The sequence below is a fragment of the Columba livia genome, chromosome Z, assembly GCF_036013475.1.
Source record: "Columba livia isolate bColLiv1 breed racing homer chromosome Z, bColLiv1.pat.W.v2, whole genome shotgun sequence".
Lineage (NCBI taxonomy): Eukaryota > Metazoa > Chordata > Aves > Columbiformes > Columbidae > Columba > Columba livia.
In genome coordinates this window covers 3416302-3440051 of record NC_088642.1, presented here as the reverse complement: position 1 = coordinate 3440051, position 23750 = coordinate 3416302, and the positions used below count along the sequence as shown (strand labels likewise).

General features: G+C 44.9%; 1 protein-coding gene across 1 annotated transcript in view; it reads right to left on the bottom strand.

The window, feature by feature from the left end:
- Positions 1-750: 750 nt before the first annotated feature.
- The window catches only part of LOXHD1 (lipoxygenase homology PLAT domains 1), a 154533-nt gene continuing 131533 nt past the window's right edge, over positions 751-23750 (bottom strand). The window contains exons 37-41 of the mRNA XM_005500411.4: positions 21873-22058; positions 8773-8943; positions 7450-7588; positions 5477-5638; positions 751-1428 (exon numbers count right to left, since the gene is read on the bottom strand). Of these exons, the coding sequence (XP_005500468.2) occupies positions 948-1428; positions 5477-5638; positions 7450-7588; positions 8773-8943; positions 21873-22058 (1139 nt within the window). The 3' untranslated portion in view covers positions 751-947. The remainder of the gene's footprint in view (positions 1429-5476; positions 5639-7449; positions 7589-8772; positions 8944-21872; positions 22059-23750) is intronic.

The following is a 23750-nucleotide window of genomic DNA, read 5'->3' as shown; positions in this document are numbered from 1 at the left end:
ACAGCTCTGCTGGGAGGACAGGCTGAGAGAGCTGGGGTGTTCAGCTGGAGGAGAGAAGCTCCGGAGAGACCTTATTGCACCTTTCCAGACTTAAAAGGGGCCTGTGAGAAAGATGAGACAAACTTTTGAGCAGGGTCTGTTGTGATAGGACAAGGGGTGATGGTTTTAAACTAAAGGAGGGAGATTGAGGCTGGACATGAGGAAGAAATTGTTGTCCCTGAGGGTGGTGAGAGCCTGTCCCAGGTTGGGCAGAGAGGTGGTGGATGAAGCATCCCTGGAGACATCCCAGGCCAGGCTGGACGGGGCTCTGAGCAACCTGAGCTGGTGAAGATGTCCCTGCTCATGGCAGGGGGGGCACTGGGGAGCTTGGAAGGTCCCTTCCAACCCAAATCATTCTGTGATTCTATGATTCTTCCCAACACTCCCTGTAGAGAGGTCTGCTGTGCCCACTGCTTTTGATGCTGTGCCTTCTGGACGTGTGTGTGTGTGTGTATGGGTGTGTAGTGTTCACAGTCCCCAGAAGTGGCAAAAACTGGGATGTCCAAGCTCAATTTTCTTAAGTATACAAGCTCAATTCCTTTCTCCTCTTTACTCATCCAAAAGGGGAGCCCCTCAGTGGTGGAGGCCAGCGGGCTTCCCCAGCCCTGGCAGGGAAAAGCACTGGGAGCAGGAGATGGCCTCTGAGCTATTAAAGCACAGTTTGTGGCTCTGCCAGTTGTGGCTTTTAATAATAAATAAGAGAGAAATGTGTTGATTTCATTTACAGTTTTATACATGCTTTAAAAAAAACCCAGCATTACTTCCACAAAATGTTAACCCAGGAAGCACATCTTGCTACTAAAAATCTCTCGATATAAAAGGCAGCGTTTTAAAAAGTAAAATGCAATATAAAACAGTATAATGGGAAACATGCATATGTAGAAGGGACCAAAACCACCCTGCCTTTCTCAGTAACGAGGAAAAAGCTCTCTCCAGATCAACCCATCGCCCCGGTTTTCATCCAGCCACTTCCCACAGGGAAATATGGTGGTCACGCCGGTTGCCGAGTTGGTGATCTCCACACGCTCCACCAACCAGCCTGGAGCCAGGCCACTGTTGTCATGCTCAATCCGGACCTTTTTCAGCTCTCCCATGTCCAATGTTTCCAGGTAAAACCTGTTGGTTTTGCCCCTCTCAAAGAGGTTCCTGAACTTCTGCTTCAGTGCCCGCTTTCCCGAATCCCCGTTCAACCCGAAGATGGTGATGAACACGTTGGCATCAGTCCCCGCACCTTTTTCGAAGCCTGTGACCACGATGGTCTCGTATTTGACTGGCACCAAGCTCCGGGCTTTGCTGGCAAAGCTCTCAGTGACCTTGGCACACTCGAAGACTTTGTAGTCCCGTCTCTTGTAGCGCAGAGGGATTTTCGTGTTGCACCTGAAAAAGTATCTACCAAAAGGAAGCCAGCAGGATGTTATACGTTATGAATGGACACTTCATTGGAACACTAAATTCCTCAACATTGATGCTGTTTCAGCACTTTGGCAAATATGTGCTAGTACTAGAGTTTCTTTCTAGAAAGACAGATGTGGCTGAACATTGCAACTGCAACTTTCCAGTGTCTCCCTAGACAGCCACAGGCATCCCACACACGCCGAGGCTGGTGTAGGGCAGCTGTCACCTCTTTTGGCCATGCAATGGTACATTTATGCGCAGACCCGTTGAGGCAGGATGAGCAATTTGGAGACCTTATTGCACCTTTCTGTGCTTAAAAGGCGCCTGTGAGAAAGATGGGGACAGACTTTTGAGCAGGGCCTGTTGTGACGGGACAAGGGGTAATGGTTTTAAACTAAAGGAGACGAGATTCAGTCTGGACATGAGGAAGGAATTGTTGGCCCTGAGGGTGGTGAGAGCCTGTCCCAGGTTGGGCAGAGAGGTGGTGGATGAACCATCCCTGGAGACATCCCAGGCCAGGCTGGACGGGGCTCTGAGCAACCTGAGCTGGTGAAGATGTCCCTGCTCATGGCAGGGGGGACACTGGGGGAGCTTTGGAGGTTGCTTCCAACCCAAACTATTCTATGATCAGCCCTGAAGCTGGTGGAGCTCAGTGCTGCCCAGTTTAACTGGTCTGAGAGCAGAGTCTCATCCGTGCAGCTGTTCCTGGAGGGAGATCAGCAATTATCCTCGCTTTTCAGGTATGGTTTAGGTTGGGCTAGGAACTAGGAAAAAGGGAATGGGAAAGATAGGAAGCAGAGGTTTACATCCCCCATTTCTCCATCTAGATCACCCAGCCCATAATTAGCAAGGAAAAAAAAAATTCATCAAACACAGAAATGATATGTACCAGATGCTGAAAGCCCTTGGGTCTGCAGTGCTGCCTCTGGTGATGCGCAGGGAGCACACAGCACATCCATAAATCACCGCGTACCTGGCAGCCAGCCAGAGGCTGGAGCACTCTGCTTTTAATGATGTATTTCATTTCCAGTGATGCAGATCGTTTCCAAATGAGTTTCCCCCCACCCCTCCTGCCGCATCCCCCTTTGCCAAACTGCAGCAGGTTTTCCTGGAGGGAGCGTAGCGGGATTGCAGTGCGTGTGTGTAAAACAAACACCTGGAGGAAGGGTTACTGCAACTGCAGCAGTACCGCGCCTCTTAAACACTTCAAACACTTCTGACATTTTCCACAGCCAAAGCAAAGCACTCATTTCTCTGGAAAGAAGCCTCGTAAATGAGAAATCCTGTCGGGAGCAAAATTTTAGGCTGAGAGACAGAAAAACTGCATGAGAGTGGGGTGGAGGGATTGCCTGATGCTGCAGTTTTATTTCTTGGGCTATATAATATCTCATGGTCTGGAGTTATGGTAGAGCGTGCCAATCTTCATGAAGGGCAGGAAAAAAAGTGATGAGTTTTCCAGCCCTGGGATTTACAAGAACAAGGTTCTAAATACAGCCCTTTTGCATATTAAAATCTACCATTAAAAGGCAAAAATCCCAGTATAATTCAAAGCTATCGCTTCAGCAATCTCTTAACTCTTTTAATCTGGCCTTTGGCTTGACTGAATGGGTTTTTTTAGGTGTCTGGGATCAGGAATACCTGAAGTAAGAGCTTCCCCTCATGGTGCGATCTGCTCTGGTTGATGGTTTGCAGTGCAAACACCTCTGTGAGATGCTGCATCTGCAGAGCTGGAGCCCTGCTCCAGTGCCATGAGAGGCTGCAGGATTTACTGGCATCTCCTGGCCACCTTCTTTAATTTAATACAACTTTAAAAACCCCAGGGCTTTATGAGATCTCTGTCCCCTTCAAAACACACTGCTTCAGCAGTTTCAGCATGCTCCTGATGAGTTTGGTGCAAGGATTTGATTGCACAGCTTGACTTTAAGGGTTCCAGGTTTTTCCCACCAGGAGAAAAGAATATGTTTTAGTATGTAATTGACTCAGTTTTCATTCAGCAAATATTATTGTGGCTCTTCTGCTGGCTGATTGATTTCCTAAGAGAGACTCTTAGCTTCTAAAAAAAAAAACAAACCACTTTAAGGATTTCTTCTTAAACACTCAATTGTCTCAGCTGGAACAAACACCTCGTAGTTAAATTCTTTAGCAGCAATGGAAATATCACGGAGAAGAAAAAAATAATCAACAATTAACACTGTGGATATTTTATCTGAAGAGGAGTTTCTTCTGCAAATGGACCATCTTCGGCTCCTGCATAGTCCCTGTGCTGCCCACTCCTTGAGTGTGAACATTGTCCCTTCCAAAGACGGGGCTCAGACCAAAGCCTGTAGGACCTGATGTGCTCAACGCTCTTCAGACGCGGTCATTTTTTGACTATGACAGATTTCAGTCATATACAAATCAGAGTAGCTGAGCACTTCTGATTTGATACATGACTGCAACCTTTCCAGTGGGCGTTTTGGACCACCCCAGAAGGATCACAGTATCACACAGTATCACAGTATGGTTGGGATTGGAAGGGACCTCAAAAGATCTTCTAGTCCAATCCCCCTGCTGGAGCAGGAACGCCTAGGTGAGGTCGCACAGGAACATGTTCAGGTGGTTTTTGAATGTCTGCAGAGAAGGAGACTCCACAACCCCCCTGGGCAGCCTGGGCCAGGCTCTGCCACCCTCACTGAGAAGTGGTTTCTTCTCAAATTTAAGTGCAACTTCTTGTGTTCCAGCTTGATCCCATTACCTCTTGTCCTATCATTGTTTGCCACCGAGAACAGCCTGGCTCTATCCTCGTGGCACTCACCCTTTATATATTTATAAACATTAATAAGGTCACTCCTCAGTCTCCTCTTCTCCAAACTAAAGAGACCCAGCTCCCTCAGCCTTTCTTCATAAGGAAGGTGCTCCACTCCCTTAATCATCTTCGTTGCCCTACGCTGGACCCTCTCCAGCAGTTCCCTGTCCTTCTTGAATCGAGGGGCCCAGAACTGGACACAATATTCCAGATGTGGTCTCACCAGGGCGGAGTAGAGGGGAAGGAGGACCTCTGTCGATCTACTAATTACCCCCCTTGTAATACATGAACAGCTTGTCCTTGGTGCCATCTCAAGACATATCAAGGATAAGAGGGTTATTAGGGGCAGTCAGAACGGCTTTACCAAGGGTAAGTCATGCTTGACCAACCTCATAGCCTTTTATGAGAATATAATAAGGTGGATGGATGATGGCAGAGCGGTGGATGTGGTCTACCTTGACTTCAGTAAAGCCTTTGACACAGTCTCCCACAGCATCCTCACAGCTAAGTTGAGGAGGTGTGGTCTAGACAATAGAGTAGTGAGGTGGGTTGCAAACTGGCTTAAGGAGAGAAGCCAGAGAGTGGTAGTCAATGGTGCGGAGTCTAGTTGGAGGCCAGTATCTAGTGGAGTGCCTCAGGGGTCAGTGCTGGGGCGAATATTATTCAATATATTCATTAACGATTTAGAAGAGGGAACAGAGTGTACTATCAGCAAGTTTGCTCACGACACTAGGCTGGGAGGAGTGACTGACATGCCAGAAGGCTGTGCTGCCATCCAGAGACCTGGACAGGCTGGAGAGTTGGGCAGGGAATAACCTGATTAAATTTAACAAGGGAAAGTGTAGAGTCCTGCATTGGAGGTTCTGAATTTGTCTTACTCTTAACTTTTTTCTAGGAGCTGTTTTTACCAGACTCGCCAAAGGCCAGTCTTTGCAAACCCCTTAAATTTCAGTCAGTATTTTCCGCCATCTGAGGCGTTAATTTGCCATAGCTATGAGATTCACCCAAGCCAACTTGTTTATAAATATATCTACCCATGCAAACACCCGCTCTAACAACTCAGAGACTGCACAGGCAAGGGACATTGTGTATCCAAGACAGCAAACGGCTTGCCCTTATCTTTCAGAAAGGGATTAATATTAGGTAAGACTTTCCACTATTCCTTAATTCTGAAATGCTCCAGGAGGACACACACAGATCTGCTCAGCATCCACCTGCCCTCCTGGAGCAGTTCCTCCCAGACAAGGAGACACTCACTTGTTGCAAAGCTCCATCTCTGTTACAACGATCTCCTGAACATGCCAGAAGACATCAGCTTTTGCAGATGACTTCTTTCCATCTTTCGGGCAATGACCAACACAGATGGCTGCAATATCACCAACGTTCTTTGAAGAAAACTGAAACGTGTCTGTTGCTCCCCTACAAGAAACAAAGAACAGTTTCCGTTAGGATCTTGAAGGCTGGCAGTGACTTGTCTCATATGAACATTAGGTAATATGCATATGGCTATGGAGGATAGAAGATAAGCCTTAATTTAAAGTCATTTGGTTTAACCTACAATCATTCAACACAAAGTATAATTTCCATATTTAAATTTAGTATTTTCTCTGATTAGGGGTGACACTTTAAATTGTTGCCACTAGGACTTTCCAGGATAAACTTGAGCTGTTCCACATACAAAATCAATTTGCCTCATTATAGATAAAGCTAAAGAATGACTAATTTCCCCTCCAGCACTTATTCATTCATTCTTGACAGATACTGTATCTGTTACACATCTACACACCATAGCTGTTTTAAATTTGCTGGTTCAGCCACCATTCCTGAAGCTCAGCATGAAAACAGCTTAGAGAAACAACAGGTCTCTGTCAAACCCTTGGCTGGCTCCCTGTCACGTCTCCTGTGTATCTGTTAGGTTTATCTTATCAGACTGATCCTTATTCCAACCTGCCTCCAAGGATGGACTGTGAATGATGATTGGAGAGTGTTGTCTTTAGTTCTGCTGTAGGAATCACCAGCTCAAGGTTAGAAAGATACTCCTCCTGATCTTACATGTTTCATACGAAATCTTACCTGTTCACACCAGAACCCACACCAGGTGTAATTTCACTGTCCTTTACAGAGCCACAAGAGGAACCTTTCCCCTCAGCAAAGCAACTGAGCATCACCAACATAGATACATAGAATTGTTTGGGTTGGAAAAGACCTTTAAGATCATCGAGTCCAACCAATAACCCAACACTGCCAAGTCCATGTCTAACCCATGTCCCTAAGTGCCTCACCTCTGTGTATTTTCAACCCCTCCAGGGATGGTGACTCCAGCACTGCCCTGGACAGCCTGTTCCAATGCCCGACAGCCCTTTGGGGAAGAAATTGTTCCCCAGATCCAACCTCAACCTCCCCTGGCACAACTTGAGGCCGTTTCTTTGTGTCCCTGTGTCCCCTCAGCTCCTGTTCTCCAGCTGAACCCCCCAAGTCCCTCAGCTGCTCCCATCACACTTGTGCTCCAGCCCTTTCCCCAGCTCGGTTTCCATCTCTGAACTCGCTTCTGGATCATGGCTCTGTGGCTTTGAAGGGTTCCTGTCTCCTAAGGGCGTTCTGCGTCCTTAAACAAAGTAGAAAACCCATCTCACACCTGGAGGACTTTGGTCCCACATGGGAGAAGGCATCTGCCCCACGTTACATAGATGCGCCTCCAGCTCTGCACAAGAGGCTGATATTTGGCTTTCCTCACGCGACAGTGATCTTTCAGTCTTACCCCCCAGATTCATCTGGAAAGTCAAATCTGAGCAGCTCTGACAACATTTAGCCTCCAACTATTTTTACTTTCTCTCTGATTCCTGCTGCCAGTGAGATGCTGCAAAAGGAACTAAAACCACCTCCAGCTTCCTTCTGCTCCTCCCAGCTCAAAAACACACTTCACCAGAAGCCCATTTCTATGTGCTAATACAAAAGGACACACACACGCACACATGCATCATCTACGTTTATTTTTACCGCATGCCTTTTTCTTATCATTTTTAAACCTGCTCTTTGTCTATCCATAAGAAACTACTTTTATGTCTTCCTTTTACCGAAGGTGAGAAGCCATTTCAGCTTTTTGGAAGGGGAATGGGGATCAGCATGGCACGAACACAAACATGACACAACCGTTCTGGAGAAGAGGTGGCATTTCTGCAAGACACAGAACTGGTGGGGAGTTCATCTAGCCCACCACACAGTCTCACTACCTTTCAAATCTCCTTTTCTTGGAGGAGTTTTCCATAAGGAATTCTTTCGAGCGGCCCAGCTTTCCTTCTAAAATGATCCAGATGTTTTCCTTTGTTTCTGCATCCTCTCTGTCGCTTGTTACTGTGACAATCTCATAGGCTTTAAAGCATAATTAACACTCACGTTAAACAGAAAAGGAAGAGCAGATGGCCAGAAAAATCTCTTCATTTGGCTGTCACTTTGCTTAAAAACTCTCTTCCTAATATTTATCACAGCACACAAGTAAGCATTTGCAAAATAAGGTTGGAACCACATTGAAATCTGTGCAACTTTTGACTTGTACGTGTTTTGGATTTCATGCAGGAATAGAGTACATTAAAAATATGAGTACTGCTAGATCAGCTAGCAAGAACAGATAAAGCTGCTCTCGAACAAGCTGTGTCCAGCTCCCTGCTGCGCTAAGCATTCCCTTTTTAACGCAGCCCAAATCCTATGGTTTTTATGCCACTGTTCCTAACAGGGACAGTGCGTGTACCAAGGTATCCAACAGGACATGGTGGCATGTAAGTACCCAAAATGGAAAACACAAGGTTGTTTTGGGTTTTGCCCTTTTTGTTTGTTTGTTTGTTTTTTGTTTGTTTAGTTTTATTTGTTTTGTTTTGTTTTGTGTTTGTTTTTGTTTTCAGAGGCAGAGTGAAATCACACTGGTGCAATGTGATTATTGACTCCCCAGGACTCTCCTGACAAAGAGCATCGTGGTGCAGGAGTTCTTGAGATGCGCTTTGCATATCATCAGTGAAGTTAAATAACTCTTGCTCACCCACTCATTCACCACATTAAACACCAGTATAATTACCCTGGACTCAGTGGAGTTACCCAGAGCAGTTCCAGGGTTATGGGGTGTTAAGCTCAGCCATCATGTTCAGCTGGGATACTTGAGCTCATAGCCCAGAACATGTTCAGAAGGAAGCTGGAGCAATGTTACTTACAAAGCTTTAAGGATTGAACTTATTTTCCACCTCAAAAGACTCAATCCCATTATTTCTAATGAGACGTGTGTTCTTATGCCTAAATGCTGCACTGAACCACAGCAGATGGGCCTCTCTTTAAGCTTCAACCCAGAACAAGATCTTTTTCTTCCTCATAAATCCTGATTTGTTTCTTTCTTATCACAGAGTTTCACGTTTGAACTACGTTTGAGTACTTTAAGTAATTCAACCCTTAAAGCCTGCAAATACAAATGCTTATTGCATGGGAGCCCTCGGTGGAGCAGCTTGCAGGAGATGTGGCCATATGGCCTCTGAGGTCCCTCAGCAAACACCACAAGCCAGCTCTAAGCTTACCAGTCCGTTCCTTCAGCTCCAGGATGTCATTGTTGGCACAAGCCAGTTCCCTTATGAGCTGCCCATCATCTTCACCTTTAGCCAGCCAACGATCGCACTGGAAACGAAACGTCTTGTCCATGGCAGAATCTTTCACGTCAATATATTCCAAGTGCCAACCTGGTGCGATTCCTAGTAAAACCAGAAAGTAAAAAAGACTTGGACATTTTCATGCATCGGGTAAGAAGGTGAGATGCCTCTCCTTGGGAGCATCGTATTGGTACTAGAAATTATATATAGCTGCTTCAAATAATGTCACCAGTGAACATGACATTATTCTGATACCCAAAGTGATGGCAACCTGCTCAAGACCACAGTCTGATCCCCCTTCTACAAATCCAGCCATGCTTTTGAGGGAGTCGCTGCCTTTTGATCTGATGTAAGGGTGTTGGAACATGGTCCTGGATAAGCTAGATTTCAAGATCCCTGGGCGAGGGCTCATCTCTTGTCCCTGCCTAGCGCTTTGCATGAGATGGGGCTTCTGCAACACCAGTAGCAGCAGCAATGAACAGGGAGATCTGGGGTCGGCGTGACCCCATCAACACACCAACATATGGACTGTCCCAGCAAAGACACCACTGAGGCTCAGGGATGACAAACCCTTACAAAGCCCCAGGGAAACCAGGGCCCTGCAGAACAGTGTGCCAGAGCCAGAAGCGCAAAATCTCCTGGAAATGACAGGGCTTACGGGCAAAGTTAATCAAGCGGCTTTTGTCACAGAAACCACTGCTGATTCTGCCTTCCTTTTTAAAGAAAAATTGAATCCTTAAAGCCAAAAGAAAGATACAAGTTCCTGTTCCACCTAACCTCTGTCCTTCCACAGTGCATTTCCATAGCTATTAAAAAAAGACATACCAGGTGTGTGTGTGTGTGTGTGATTTGCAGGAGTCTCTTCATGTCTTGGGAGTGCTAGCTGGTCACAAGCTGTAGGGTTTTGGTGTCTTTCTCTATGGCCCCCAAACCCTTAATGTTTGGCTTTGAAGGTCAGAAGGTAGATTCCAACTTACTCTGCCAGCTAAGACATGCAAGGAAATTACCCTTACTATCCTGATCTTGCCCAACAACCAGGGTAAAACCACTAATTTTGTCACTGGGATATGAAGGTAGGATAGACTAAAGTGATGGATTCTGCAACAGAGACCTCCAGATCACCAGATTGCCTAACTTTTGCCTTGGGGCCTTCTGAAGAGTCATAGCTTCATTTTAGTTTTTTATATATATATATATATATATTTTATGAAAAAAACAACTTGAAAATGAAGAAAAGGGCATTTGGTAATATTTTCCTGATTTGTAGAAATAGAAGACGACCTTGTTTAGCTTGGGGCAATGGGAGCTTCTGACAGTTCTACTTACAAGTCCTGTTATTGGTCAGGCAAAGAAAGGTTATGTTCATGATGAGAGAACTCTGCTGACTTAATATTTACATCCCAGAGATGTTAAACACCTCTCACTTTTCAAAGAACTCACTGCCATTTGCCTACCTCCTTAGTTCGCAACTATTAATCTTCTTTAGCCCTGAAAAGAAAATTATGTCACTTTTTTGAGTTATGTACCAAGTCATCCTGCTCCTGTGGATTGTGATCCCTCCATACCATGTATTAGCAGTTCTCTACCAGCCTCAGAACCATTCCTGTTTTGTACTTTTGCTTCTGAATCTTCCTCAAGCTAGGAAACCACTTCTTATGAAGCACGGAGCTCCACAGAAGACACCACTTGCCCCTTAAATTTAGGAGGCACAGAACTACACAATCATCATGGCTTGAAGGGACCTCTGAAGAAAGTTTAGACCAACCCCGTGCTCAGAGCAGGGTCAGGTAAAGCAGGTCAGGTGTTATATAACTCTAAAGATGGAGACTCCACAGCCTTGCTAGGTCACCTGCTCCAGCATTTGATTACCTGTGCAGAGAAAAGAGCTTTTCTCTTGTGTTTAAATTGGAATTTCCCAGATTTCTATTTGTGCCCGTTGCTGCTTGTCCTGTCCCTGGGCACTGCAGAGACAAGTCTTGTTCTATCTTCTTTACTCATCCCCAACCTTCATCTTCTCCAGGCTGAACAATCCCAGCTCTCTCAACATCTCCTCATAGAATGGAGGCTACAACTCTTAAATCATCTTGGTGGCCCTTCACTGGACTCTCTCCAGTATGTCCACATCTCTCTTGCACTGGGAGGACAATTCCATGTACCAATGACAAGACTTGGAGCTGGATGCACCACCTCAACATGCAAGACCTCCTCCAGGCTCCAGCAGTAGAACAAGGGTGAGAAGGGGCTTTGGGGGGTGAACAGGTACATGATATCCTCACAGATCCTCACCAGTTTTATGCCTCTGGGCAGATCTTATTACACGCCCCAGAGCTCCCACCGCGCTCCAACCGGAGCAACTTGCTCTTTGGAAATTTATTCTAAAAGTGTTGGCAGTGTCAGCCGTTAATATTTTTGACAGGTTTGTTTCCATTTAAGTTCAGTGAATGTCTCCGCAGCATATTCAGAAGGCTGGTCTGCTTTCATCAGAACTTTAGTTAAAACAGTACAGGATGAAAGAAGGAAAACATCCCATCCTTCTCCAGCGAGAGAGATCAATGGCTGCAGACCAGGATAGAATAAATTGGTGAATTTAATCCTCTTGCCATCAGCGAGTACCACGATTAGTACAGCATCGGTGCTAAGCGGTGTTATCAGGAGAGAGACTGAATGAACTGCACATACTATTCTATGATTCTATGATTTTTCTTTAGCCTGGTTCCCACAGCTGCTCATCAGGAGAGCTGCGACAAAAACCTGCTTTTTTATCACAGGCACATATAGGCCAGAACTGACTTTCCTGTAAATATTGGAGGTGAGGGCAAAACAAGCACAAAGTGCAGCTTTTCCTGGTGTTCCCTGGAAAAGATGCATTTATCAGCTCTGGACTATTTAAAGAGCAAGTTCTGGGCTCTGTCAGGGGATTGACATTGAAAAGAAAATCCCAACAAGGTGTCCCTTATGGCACAAGGGTACGTCAAACCAAGGAGCTGGCTGGTCCCTCTCAGAAAAGTGGTGTTACTGCCTCGAAGCATGTTCCTGTTTGCTTTATTTTGAAAATAAAACAAAACAAAACCCAACAAAATCACTTCCATCTCACAAGAATTAGTCCTTTTTTTTTCCTATTTTCCTTCCTGATGGTTAGCAAGTTAAAATAGATTAGGAGACCAGTAAGCTGGGGAAGTATCCTATATTGTTTTTCATTTCTCAAGAGAAATAATTCACGCAGGTGAATGCTGTACTGACTACATCCAGAAAGGCACATTTTCCCACCTTGTCCATAACCCCAGGTGCCAGGAGTGGTGTCACATCAAGGGTTTCACTACCACAGCATTAAACCCCATTTAAAAGCTGATATGGAAATGGGAGTACGGACTCAGGGTTGAAGAAATTATTACGCTTTGCCTGAAAAATAATTGGTTTTCATTTGTTTCAGATTGAGAAAAGATACGTTTAAGTTCCTTTTTTATTAACCTAGAAAAAAACACGAAGTCCAGTTATGCACAGAATCTAAATGTGAGACTTTCCCTCCGGTGAGCTGGCTCTGCATGCTGGGAGGCACATCAGTGAAAGGAGGAGGAACTGTGCTTGCAGAATGACTTTCCAGGTCATGAAATCCTGACTTCAGGATACCACCCTCTTTCCACCTTCTGTTTCTGTGCAGCTTTGGCAGAGAAATGGGCTTGGAGACATTACAGCACCTAAGAAACCACAGGAAAGGAAACTACATCCCGCATGGATGTAACCCCAGAGGCATCAGATCCGCAGCACAAGGTAGTTTATGGAGTGGACATTAGTGAAGGAGGGAAGAGGGAAGCTAGAAATGTAGTGTGGATATAGCAGAGTGGAAGGACTTTCCTGGATCCTGGCCACTGCTCACACAGCCTGTACATGCAGGAGAAACTGGAGGGTTTCTGCAGGGATGGCTCATCAGACTTTTCCTGGGTTACTCTTCACAGAATCACAGAATGTCAGGGGTTGAAGGGGACCTGGAAATCTCATCCAGTGCAATCCCCCCATGGAACAGGAACACCCAGATGAGGTTACATAGGAAGGTGTCCAGGCGGGTTGGAATGTCTGCAGAGAAGGAGACTCCACAACCTCCCTGGGCAGCCTGGGCCAGGCTCTGCCACCCTCACTGAGAAGTTTCTTCTCATATTTAAGTGGAACCTCCTGTGTTCTAGTTTGTATCCATTGCCGCTTTTCCTACCCTGGGTTGTCATGAAAAGCCTGGCTCCATCCTCCTGACACTCACCCTTCATATGAATGGAAGACCCCTCAGTCTCCTCTTCTCCAGCTCCAGAGCCCCAGCTCCCTCACCCTTTCCTCACACAGTAAATGCTCCACTCCCTTCAGCATCTTTGTTGCCCTTGTGGATGGTGGATCTCAACCCACCATGAAAGACGCAGCTGCTCCATCACTTCACTTTCAGAAGAGTCAGAGCAGATCTGCTTGTGTCCCTTTGGCACCTCGACCAGCGTTACCAGGAGAACAAAGGCTTAGACACAAATAAAGTGCATCAATGCCTTGGAGGGCATGGTGGGCTCTTCTGCGGTGAGCCCAGCACAAACCAGAACCGCTACATTTGTCTCTGTTGCTGCTTTGGGGCAGAAATAGCCCATATCTGAGCAGCCCCTGCTTTATTATGCAGGTCTTGGTCTTTAAAATGGTTTGGCCACCACTGTGCCTTTGTGGAAGATCTCCTGTCACCAGAACAAGTGTCCAATGTTTGTAACAAAAGGTACTTCACTCCAGGCCTGTTTTGCTGTCATTGAAATCCCCAGCAGCAAATGTGCCCTAATAAAATCTGTGGTTGTGCCACCTAGGCTCCTTAACGGTCCGCAGCTGGAAGTGACATTTTCAATAGCGTGCAAAACATTTCAAATGTAATTAAAGGAGGAGAAGAGCTTTGGGGAAAACAGAATCACTTTGCTTGCTTGACTCTGGCAGTCATATAATTTAATGTCTTGTAGGGAAATGTGTTCACTTCTCCAAGCATCCTTACCAAAAAGAGCAGTTATTTGTTCCATTTATCCTCCTTTCCAAAAGGGCCTAAGCTGACAACTGGGTGATGTTGGGCAAGGACCTTCTGTGTGCATATGCAAGGTCTCCACAGGACCATCTTGCCTTTTTCCCAGGAGATGCTAAATATCTGTGCCTTTCCTTGTTGGACAGACTCCTGCAGTTATAAGTGCAATTGAGTTTGAGTTTAGAAGTAGCAGATTTAACATAGGTAATGAAGCTATCACTTCATTTGACTAAAACCCCAACTTGCAGCACCAGAATTTTCCTTTGCCCCTCTTGGGAACAGCCACCACTTTGCCCCAGCCTGCATTCACCCCTGAAATATTAAGCTATTCTGACACACATGGAAACATGGGAGCATGTTTGCAGTTAGCAATAGGACAAGGGGGCACGGGCTTAAACTCTGCCGGGGGAAATTTAGGCTGGATATTAGAAAGCAATTCTTCACAGAGAGAGTGGTCAGGCATTGGAATGGCTGCCCAGGGAGGTGCTGGACTCACCAGCCCTGGAGGTTTTTAAACTGAGATTGGACACGGCACTTAGTGCCATGATCTAGTCAATGGACTGGAGTTGGACCCAGAGTTGGACTTGATGATCTCTGAGGTCTTTTCCAACCCAGTTGATTCTGTGTGATTCTGTGTATGGGAGAAGAAGAGTGAGAACATAGTCTGGAGAGTTCACCACTCACTAGGCACCTTGTCCCTGACTCTGCTTTAGTGAATATAAACTACTCCTTGCAAAGCGAGAGCTGGTGGGATAAAACCTGCGCTGATAGAACCACATCCAGGCTTGGATGCACACGCCCATGGAAGTTAAACTGCCTCTTTGCAGTCATATTAATCGACTTTCCTACCCACCCCTTGTCTATCCATAGCAGATCCTCTGTGGTTTTGTTTTGAAAACAGTCGGTGCCTTATCAAGAATAATAGTTGTCATTACTGGTCCTTATGTTCCTTTAGGAGTAAAAGAAACTCCTGCTTGGGACACTGACGGCCAGCGAAGAATTGCGGCTGCCCAGCCATTCACAACCAGCAGCCAGCACTGATCAGCCCCATAACTGTATCTTCTTTTCTCTTCACGTTTGCTGAAACATAGAGCAATGACCGCTGCAAAGATAGTTCATCAGCCTTGTGTCCTCTGACAGTATTTATCCCATGCCTGGTTAGATGACTATCCATTCTCAAACCCCAACACATAAGACATCACCTGGAAAGCGGTGGGAGTTTTGGTAGCAGCGTTAGTTTGCTAGAAGTGGAGCGTTAATTGCGCAGTGTTAAAATCATAGCATGTAGCTTTGCATCAGTGCATCTCAAAACACTTTAGATAAGGTGAATAATTTTTACCCCTGATTTACATAATTGAAAATGAGGTACAGGGACGTGATTTATGCAAGGTCATTCAGCAAGCCAGTGGTGGAATAAAAATAGATCAGTTTTGTGTATCTCTCCTTTAGGATCGTGTTAATTCACACCACAACATTTCTCATCAGAGCAGACAGGCAATGCAAAACCTCTCACAACCTTTGACAAAGCAAAAGCTTAACACTTGAGACAGTTTTAGAAAATAGGGCCCTTGCTCTTCTGTTGTCTATGCAACTTATTGAGACCAGGATTTGACTCAGGTCAAAACCACCCATAAATCACTCTCAGGCAGCCCTTCCTCCCCATAACATCTTACAGATAAACTACTCCTGTGCAAAAGCACTTAACAGCTTCGAGTGAATATATAACACTTTCTCAGATTATATTATTGCAATCGAAGCATATTTTGTGTTTTATTGAGGCATACTTGGTGCAAAAGCGTTTTAAAAAGGGTGCAGGATAATTAGTCCCCAGCAAGAGAAAAGGAGGCTTAGAGGAAAAAGGGGCTTTCACAGAATTGATAATTCTACAGCTATATATGGCCTTTTGGGCTCTTTCCACCCTGTAGTGAAGGGTTCTGCAGCTATAGGAGACTGGGAAGACATGAATGACCGTGCAAGGTCAACACTGAAGTCTTTACCTTCTCTCTGAGTCTGCTGTTTTATTTGCTTACCTGCCTTTTTTTTTCTACTTTATGTCAGTTCCAGAATGTGAGACCTTCTCAGTGGCTTCTGCTTGTGCTCTAATGCCTGTAGCAGGTCTTTGTGATAGGCCTGTTGAGCACAAGGAGAAAACCTACCATTGAAGAGAGAGGAAGGTGTATGGCATGTGAGGAGGCCTCTGTGGGTTTGTGCTGGAATGTCCCAAGGGGCTGGAGCCAGATTTAGGGCTGCAAGGCTGCTGAGGGGTCTGGAACATCTTTCTGATGAGGAGAGACTGAGAGATCTGGGGCTGTTCAGCCTGTAGAAGAGAAGTTGAGAAGGATCTTATAAATGTTTATAAATATCTCCAGGGTGTCAACAGGACGGACCAGACTCTGTTCAGTGGTGCCCAATGACAGGGTGAGGGGCAATGGGCACAGACTGAAGCACAGGAGGTTCCATCTGAATATGAGGAGAAACTTCTTTCCTCTGAGGTGTCAGAGCCTGGGCCAGGCTGCCCAGAGAGGTTGTGGAGTCTCCTTCTCTGAGACATTCAAACCCACCTGGACACGATCCTGTGTGATCTGCTCTGGTGACCCTGCTTGAGCAGGTGGGTTGGACTGGATGATCTCCAGAGGCCCCTTCCAACCCCAACCAGTCTGTGATTCTGTGACTTGAGTAATCTGAAGAACTAGGTGGCTACAACATGGTTTCTGGCATTCTGCACAGGTCTGCAGCTTGCATGTCCATTCGTGTCTTGACTATGGTGTGGACTCAGTCGATGCAGAAAGAAGCAGGAGTTGACTCTGTCTTCCTATATAGTGAGCCATGAACAAAATAGGGGGAACAATGGGATCTCCATTCCTTGGGCAGTTTCACATAACTATTTATCTTCCTCTCCCTTTTTATTTGAAGTAGAAACTACTCCACAAATCTACCCCGTGGATCAACAGAGTATATGAGGCAACAGTCAGGCACTGAGAAGAAGGCATAGAAAAGCCCTACTCAAGTCTGATAGCTGAGAAAATCCTTACAAAGGGCTAAAAAGGCAGACATCTAGGTTTCTTTTAATAATTTATGGCCTACAAGTGCCCAAAAGGCTTTGAATCATATCTGTAAATTGCAAAAACATATCTCTGGAATAGCCACGTGCTACGAGTTCAACGCCTGGGCAATTTAAGGTCTGATCCAAGATACTGCTTCTTAAAAAGGTAATCCCTTCAAAGAAAGAAAAGGAAAAACAAGGGCTTTTGAGTTTGGTCCTAATCAATAAAGGGGAATAAGATACTTTCTCCTTTGGAAAAGCCACCCAAAAGGAGTCATTGGGGCAGTTGTGTTATTTAAAACTCAATCAGACAATGTCATAGCAGTTGGTGTAATTGAGAGAAGGGCCCTGTTGAGGCAAAGAAGTAGCTGGGCTGCATAACCTGGTTATTTACTTCTGTCTTTGGTCCTATAATAACACAGAGAACTCTAGTTTATCCATAATTAGACTCTTCCTGGCTCCCCTTGTCTGGTGGCAACGGAGATAATATAGAATCTGAAATTAATTACTTTAGAGAAACTGCTCATCAACTGGGTTCAAATTGACTCAGGCAGATGAGGGAGCTAAATCCAGATTTCCCATATTTCCTTGTTGCTAGGAGAGGATGGTAACCAAAAAACAAGGGGAAGAAAAAAAAAAAAAAAAGAAGCTTTTTCTAGGTAAATAATTCCATTACTGAGATACTGAGAAACTTTAAGTCATTCTTCCAGAATGGTGATTTAGTTCTTAAACCAGAGTAAAAAAAAATTAGACCTATATTTAGAAAGCCAACATTTCTACAGACCTACAGATACTGATCTTGCATAAATGTGGAAGTAAATGAACTGAGATATGAGAAAATACATAGTGCCTATCTGAGATCAGGAAATGGGGAGTCTGGAAATGATTAAATTTGCTCAGGGAATCTAACTATATTAGGTCGAACATCAGTATCTCCAAGTAAACAGGGGCAAGATGAAAAGACATGGTGCAAAATTTAAAACTAAATTTCATTCACAGCTATTCATTGTTACCAGACTCTCACTGGTGAGCTCTAAACATCTAAAAGATCAGGAATAAGTTCCTTGAAATTACAGTTGTGAAGTCTCTAAGTTGCCTGTTTTCAAATGAGCACCGATTTCTTCCCTGATCAATTTTACTGAAGTCAGAAGGATTAGAGGGGAGCTTCATCCCTCCTTTATATCTCATACAGCGATGCCACTCAGCAGTTTTTGGTGGGGAAAACAACATTTTAGAGCATTAAAGTGACACCATAAAACTGACATTCTTTTCCAGAGGAGGCAAATGAAGTGTTTGCAATTTAAAGACCTTCTGACAGTCTTTGACATTACAACTACTGCCTCTCCAACTCCGAGCGACCCACCGCAGTTATATTTCCATGAAAAGGTAAACAAAAGCAGGATGTGAACTGGCAGCAAAACTTTGTTGATGGAAATGGACACTCAACTGGACTTCATGTCAAAGTAGCCACCTTGGGCAAGCCGTTTAAATGTTTTTTATTCCAAAATGAGGGCAGGTTGTTTGACTTCTTTCTGGGACCAGGTGATGTTTAAAAAACAAAGAAGCCTTGCAATGGTTAGTAGTTCCCTTAACTAGCCCAGAAGTGCAAAAGACACCTAATCTGAGTCAAATGAAGCTGATGTTGCCATTAAGGCTGATTATTATGAAAATTAGGACAAGAACATCACCCATGTTCCAAATATTCAGCACATGAGGAGCAATGGGATAGGCCAGTGTGAGGCTGAGTCTTCTACAGGCCACTGGCAAATAACTGTTTAGTCCAAAAATGAAAAAAAAAAACAAACAAAACAACTAAGGAAAGAACGATCAGCATCTGATGTCTCAAAGTAATGGTAAAAACAAGCACATTTTTGTTTAGTATCCAGAGTCTCCCAAGCATCTGACAAAAAGCATACATGATCCTGACCCGTGACCCAACTACTCCTTTCCAAAAAACAGAGCCAGGAATGTCTAACCAGTGGCACAGCCAATTTATATAAATTATATAGGAAGTGTAGGCCTGTATGCAAAGGATAGCTATAGCCTGGGATCCCAGCAGTAATAAATAGTCTACCCACCCAACAAACTGTCATACTGCATTGTGTGAAGGTTTAGATAGGATATGCCTTTCACATGACTAATGCAAGAACAATGAAGAAAACATATGTTATGATATAAACTACAGTTGTCCTTCTTTCCGGGGGGAAAGATAAGTACATTTTTTTCTGCATAAAACCTGAGCATGTTTTTTGTCCAAGACTTAGGTCTAGTAAAAGCCCTATTAACAGTTATTTATAAATGGAAAACAATCATAAGAGAGAAATAAGGAAAGAGAATATGAGGTTTCAATGTGCATTTATATTCATAAATTTTTTCAGGTTCTGGAAATGCATTTTTCTATTTTAGATGACTTGTGTTGGCTATCTGGGTATGGGCTCTTAGCCCACAGCAAATTCAAACTAATTGAGCCTATTTACTGCTTAGCCTAAGGCTAAACTCTGTTACTTCCCTTCACCACTAACCAAGAGCATGCAGATAGCAATCACCATAGCTCAGCTGCAATGTGGTAACTCCCCAACCTGTACCAACAACATCATCAGTGGCACGGAGAAGGCGAACCCCGATCATTTGTGCAAGAATGAAAAGGCAGCAAAACTGCCTAGATAATAGGATTTCCCGCTCATGCAGCAGAGAGTGGACCCATGGGACTCATTACCCTGGGATGCCGTGGGTGCTAAATATCTCCTGGGGAGCCTGGACAAGCACTTGAATGAGAAAATTCACTGAAAGTTACCTAGCGGACAAAAATGATACCCATATCAGGAGGTGCCCTGAGCTATGCATAGTAAGATGCAGAGGATTGGGGAAGGATGCTGCTGTTGGCAACAGCTGCTGGGCTCAACAGACCCACTTCTCATGTCCCTGCATCCCAGCCTGTTCACGTGCCTGAGCCCTAAGGACCAGCTCTGATCCGGTGGGTGTATTTCAGTCTGTTAGTGCGACCGGCCGCTGGGAAGCTGCAATGCCTCCTGAGGAAAGCGTTCGTTTTGTAGACTTTTTAGCTATTAATATATTTGAAAATGAATCTGCAAGTCGGTGTTGATTTCTTGCTGCTCTCAGAAGGACGCCCACACCACCCTTGCAGCCACAGAGGCGCCTGTTTGCTGAGCAAAAACTCCAGTGGGTATTTTGACAGCCTTTTCCATTTCAGGATCCAAACTGCAGATTCAAGGAATAAGCATTTCGGACACTTCTTCCAAGTAACAAGTGATTGGAGCAGAGGAAATGGTCTCAGGTTACTCCAGGGGAGGTTTAGGTTGGATATTAGGGAAATTTTCTTCCTTGAAAGGGTTGTGGAGCATTGGAACAGGCTGCCCAGGGCAGTGGTGGAGTCACCATCCCTGGAGGGGTTGAAAATTCACATAGATGAGGTTCTCAGGGACATGGGTTAGAGGTGAACTTGGTAATGTTAGGTTAATGGTTGGACTCAATGATCTTAAACATATTTTCCAACCTAAATAATTCTATGATTCTATAATTCTATCATTCTAAAATCAGGTAAAATTGTCTCCCTTACCACATTCAGTGTGGCTATGTAACACGATGTTACAGAGTTTAAATAGCTAAATTGTCCTGTGTTGTGGAAGTGACAAATATGAGCCTGAAGGTTGCAGCGGCTGGGAATAAACAACCATTAAGCCAGGTTAGGTGGATGTTCATAATTTCCCATGTTGGACTACAGACAGATGCAAAAATAATCTCTCTTTTCTGTTTTAACTTTTTTTTTTTTTTTAAATACAGCAATAAAAAGGCAAACTTCCAGTGGGAGATTCTGATCCAGAGGCAGTACCTTTTAATAATATTGAATGATATGCAGCCTTTCCCATCTGCCACAACTTGGAGAAGTCACGAAGATGATAGCCAGGACGTGTCCTGACACATAACCCCAGCCCAGCCACGAACCAGCTGCCTTGGTACAACCAGGTAACGACCAGGTTGTTCTGCTTCCATTTCTCCAGGATTCCAATAAATACTACTGCCCAAACCACCGTTTTAATGCTGACCCAGGTGGGCTTATGGAAACCATCAAGCTTCATCATTGGGCCACAGCAAAGGCCTGACATTAGCAAGCAAGTCTTTGTTAACACAAGATCTTCTCTTTTAGGTGGAGATGGGATGGGATGAGATGTCATCACAGCAGTGTGAGTGATACATTTGTTACAAGATCCTGCCTGATACCTGACTGACACCACAAATTACTATGACAGTGGTACCACGTGCCGTTCTGCTGTTTGTGAAATGAGACACGGTGTCCAGCAGCAGGGAAATGTCAGAATCCCTCTCAGCAGGGCACTGCACACTCACGGTATGATGCAGTGATTTTAATAAAGAGAGACACAGATCTTTATTTCTATCTTCTAAAGCTCACTGTGTTATGCCAGGCTGCATTACCCCATGTGTCGGTGTCAGTCTGACAGCATTAAATTGCTAGAAAAGTGCCATACTGACCTATGAAAAAAGATATTGAATTAATAGAGTTGCTGTGTTGGGACAATGGTCTGGATGGCTTTGCTTTGGAGGAGCTGTCATCACCTGTGCTGCAGCGGTGGCTGTAAGCGCTGACCGAAGCTGGGGGTCTGGAGGGCTGTAAAATACTGTTCCAGGCTGGCCAGAGAGGTGGTGGATGAAGCATCCCTGAAGACATCCCAGGCCAGGCTGGATGGGGCTCTGAGCAACCTGAGCTGGTGAAGATGTCCCTGCTCATGGCAGTGGTGGCACTGGGGGAGCTGGGAATGTCCTTCCAACCCAAACGGTTCTGTGATTCTATGACCCATTAGTGGAGATAATATGACAACAGCACACAGGGAAACTGTCTCCTGCATGAATGGGTATGTCTAGACATGCCTCTCCTCGAGTAAAAACTTTGTCCAAACCTCTCCCACCCCTCCAAGTCACCATTCTGACCTTTGTTGTCATGCCAGATCCGCACTTTGCAGAGGTCTCCCAGGCTCAGCATGTCCGAGAAACTGAATTCATCCATCTGGTTCCTCTCAAACTTGTTAGACTTGTTGGACTCTTTCAGCGCCAGGGTCCCGCTGTCCCCATTCTCCCCAAACAGGATCAAGGACACGTTGGCATCTGTGCCTGCTCCTGGAAGGAGAGAGCAAGGCACATCATCATGAGCCATCCTGCCATGTAGGGGTGACACCCGGACCCCAGTTGCTTGGAGGTGGAGGCAGCAAAGGCAGGCGGGAAGAGGCTGCAGTTAACAAGACAGACCTTCCAGTCTGTCCCCCAAAGACAGCTGGAACACTTTGCCCTTTCATTCAAGGCATGGTGATAATGGCAGCATTAATTAGGATGCAGGAGCATTGCCCATCACATCACTTTGCAGAGGATGTCAGTGTCATGACTCCGGTTTTTCCCAGGTGGCTTGGGAAGAAAAGTGACTTAGCCAGCAACATCTAGCCATCTATGAAATACTGTTAAAGAATATATTCTAACTTTCCTAGCTACAAAGTATTAGTACACGTTGTCCTGGGCTTCCCACTGGGCCATGGTCCCTTTTCCACACTGTGGTCTCCTTTGCAGTCCCACAGCCTCCTCCAAGCTGTCCCGTGGTACCCAGGACATCTCAGGTAGGGTTCGGTCTCCTGCCGCTCTCCTTGTGTTTTATGGCACAGGGATTTGAAAAGCAAAGCGCAGATCATCAACCAAACCACCATGACCCACTTTCCCCTCCCATAGGTCTTCATTCCATATTCTTCTTTCTCAAAATATTGTCCATGCTGCATTTAATGGAAAAAGTCTTAGAAAACTCATCCAAGAGTTTGCCCCCCCCAGCTCTCTCCTCTTCTATGTATATGTTAGGAAAATAATAATTTCTAGGATGACCATTATTACCTGATATTACATCCCATATGCCCATTATTGTCCATGTTTTCCTGCAGAAAACAACCATGCTGTCAGCTTTTCCTCACTTTTGGAGAGTTCAATGCCAAGTCACCACTTGCAGTGACCTTAGAACATTCTGGCTGAAAGTGCTACAATATTTTTACCTGGCAATATTTATAGTTTCACCAAAATTATTGCTTTTTATTTTTGATGCCATAACAAAAAAACAGATTCAAAGAAAGATGTTTGATTCAATATGGACAGACATTCATTGCTGTGTCAGAACCAAAGCCCTTGAATTTTGGAAAAAAAAAATGAGAACATCAAGCCCAAATCTGTCTTATGAAGAAACTCAGCATCTGTTGCCCTTGGTTAGAAAGCCTGGCTTTGAAAACTCTAACTGCCTGCCAAGCCATTTCTTGCACAAGAGTATCGTAAATCCACTTTGGAACCACATGGACAGTATTTCCCGCTGCTCCATTCACAACACAATGCAGAGACAAAGTTGGGGGGACTGAAAACTTTTTGAGAAAGCTTCCACTTCTTTGAGATAATTATTTCAACAAAGAAATTAGGAAGAAATCACAACCCTTTCTACAGAAAGAGTGAAAAAAAGTACTAAAAGAAAAAGAGAGGAGAAAAAGAGTCATACAGAGAAAAAGGAAAGCAACATTTGGTGTCCACATGAAAAATCACCTATGTTAAATTGGGGCAGTTCCCTGTGAAGGAAGAGAAAGCATCAGGGATTCAGGCAGTTCATCTGGCAGTACCTTTTATGACCCTGGAGCTTGCTGAGGTGAGGAACAAAGCAAACTAAAGTCCATTTCCTTACAAGGAGCAGGCTCCCAATTAATGCAAGGTCTCAAAAAGCACAGAACCAACTGTTTCTTAGCAAAACCTTCCCGGCAGGAAGAAGCTTATGAAGGCCCCATGCCGTGACATTTCCCT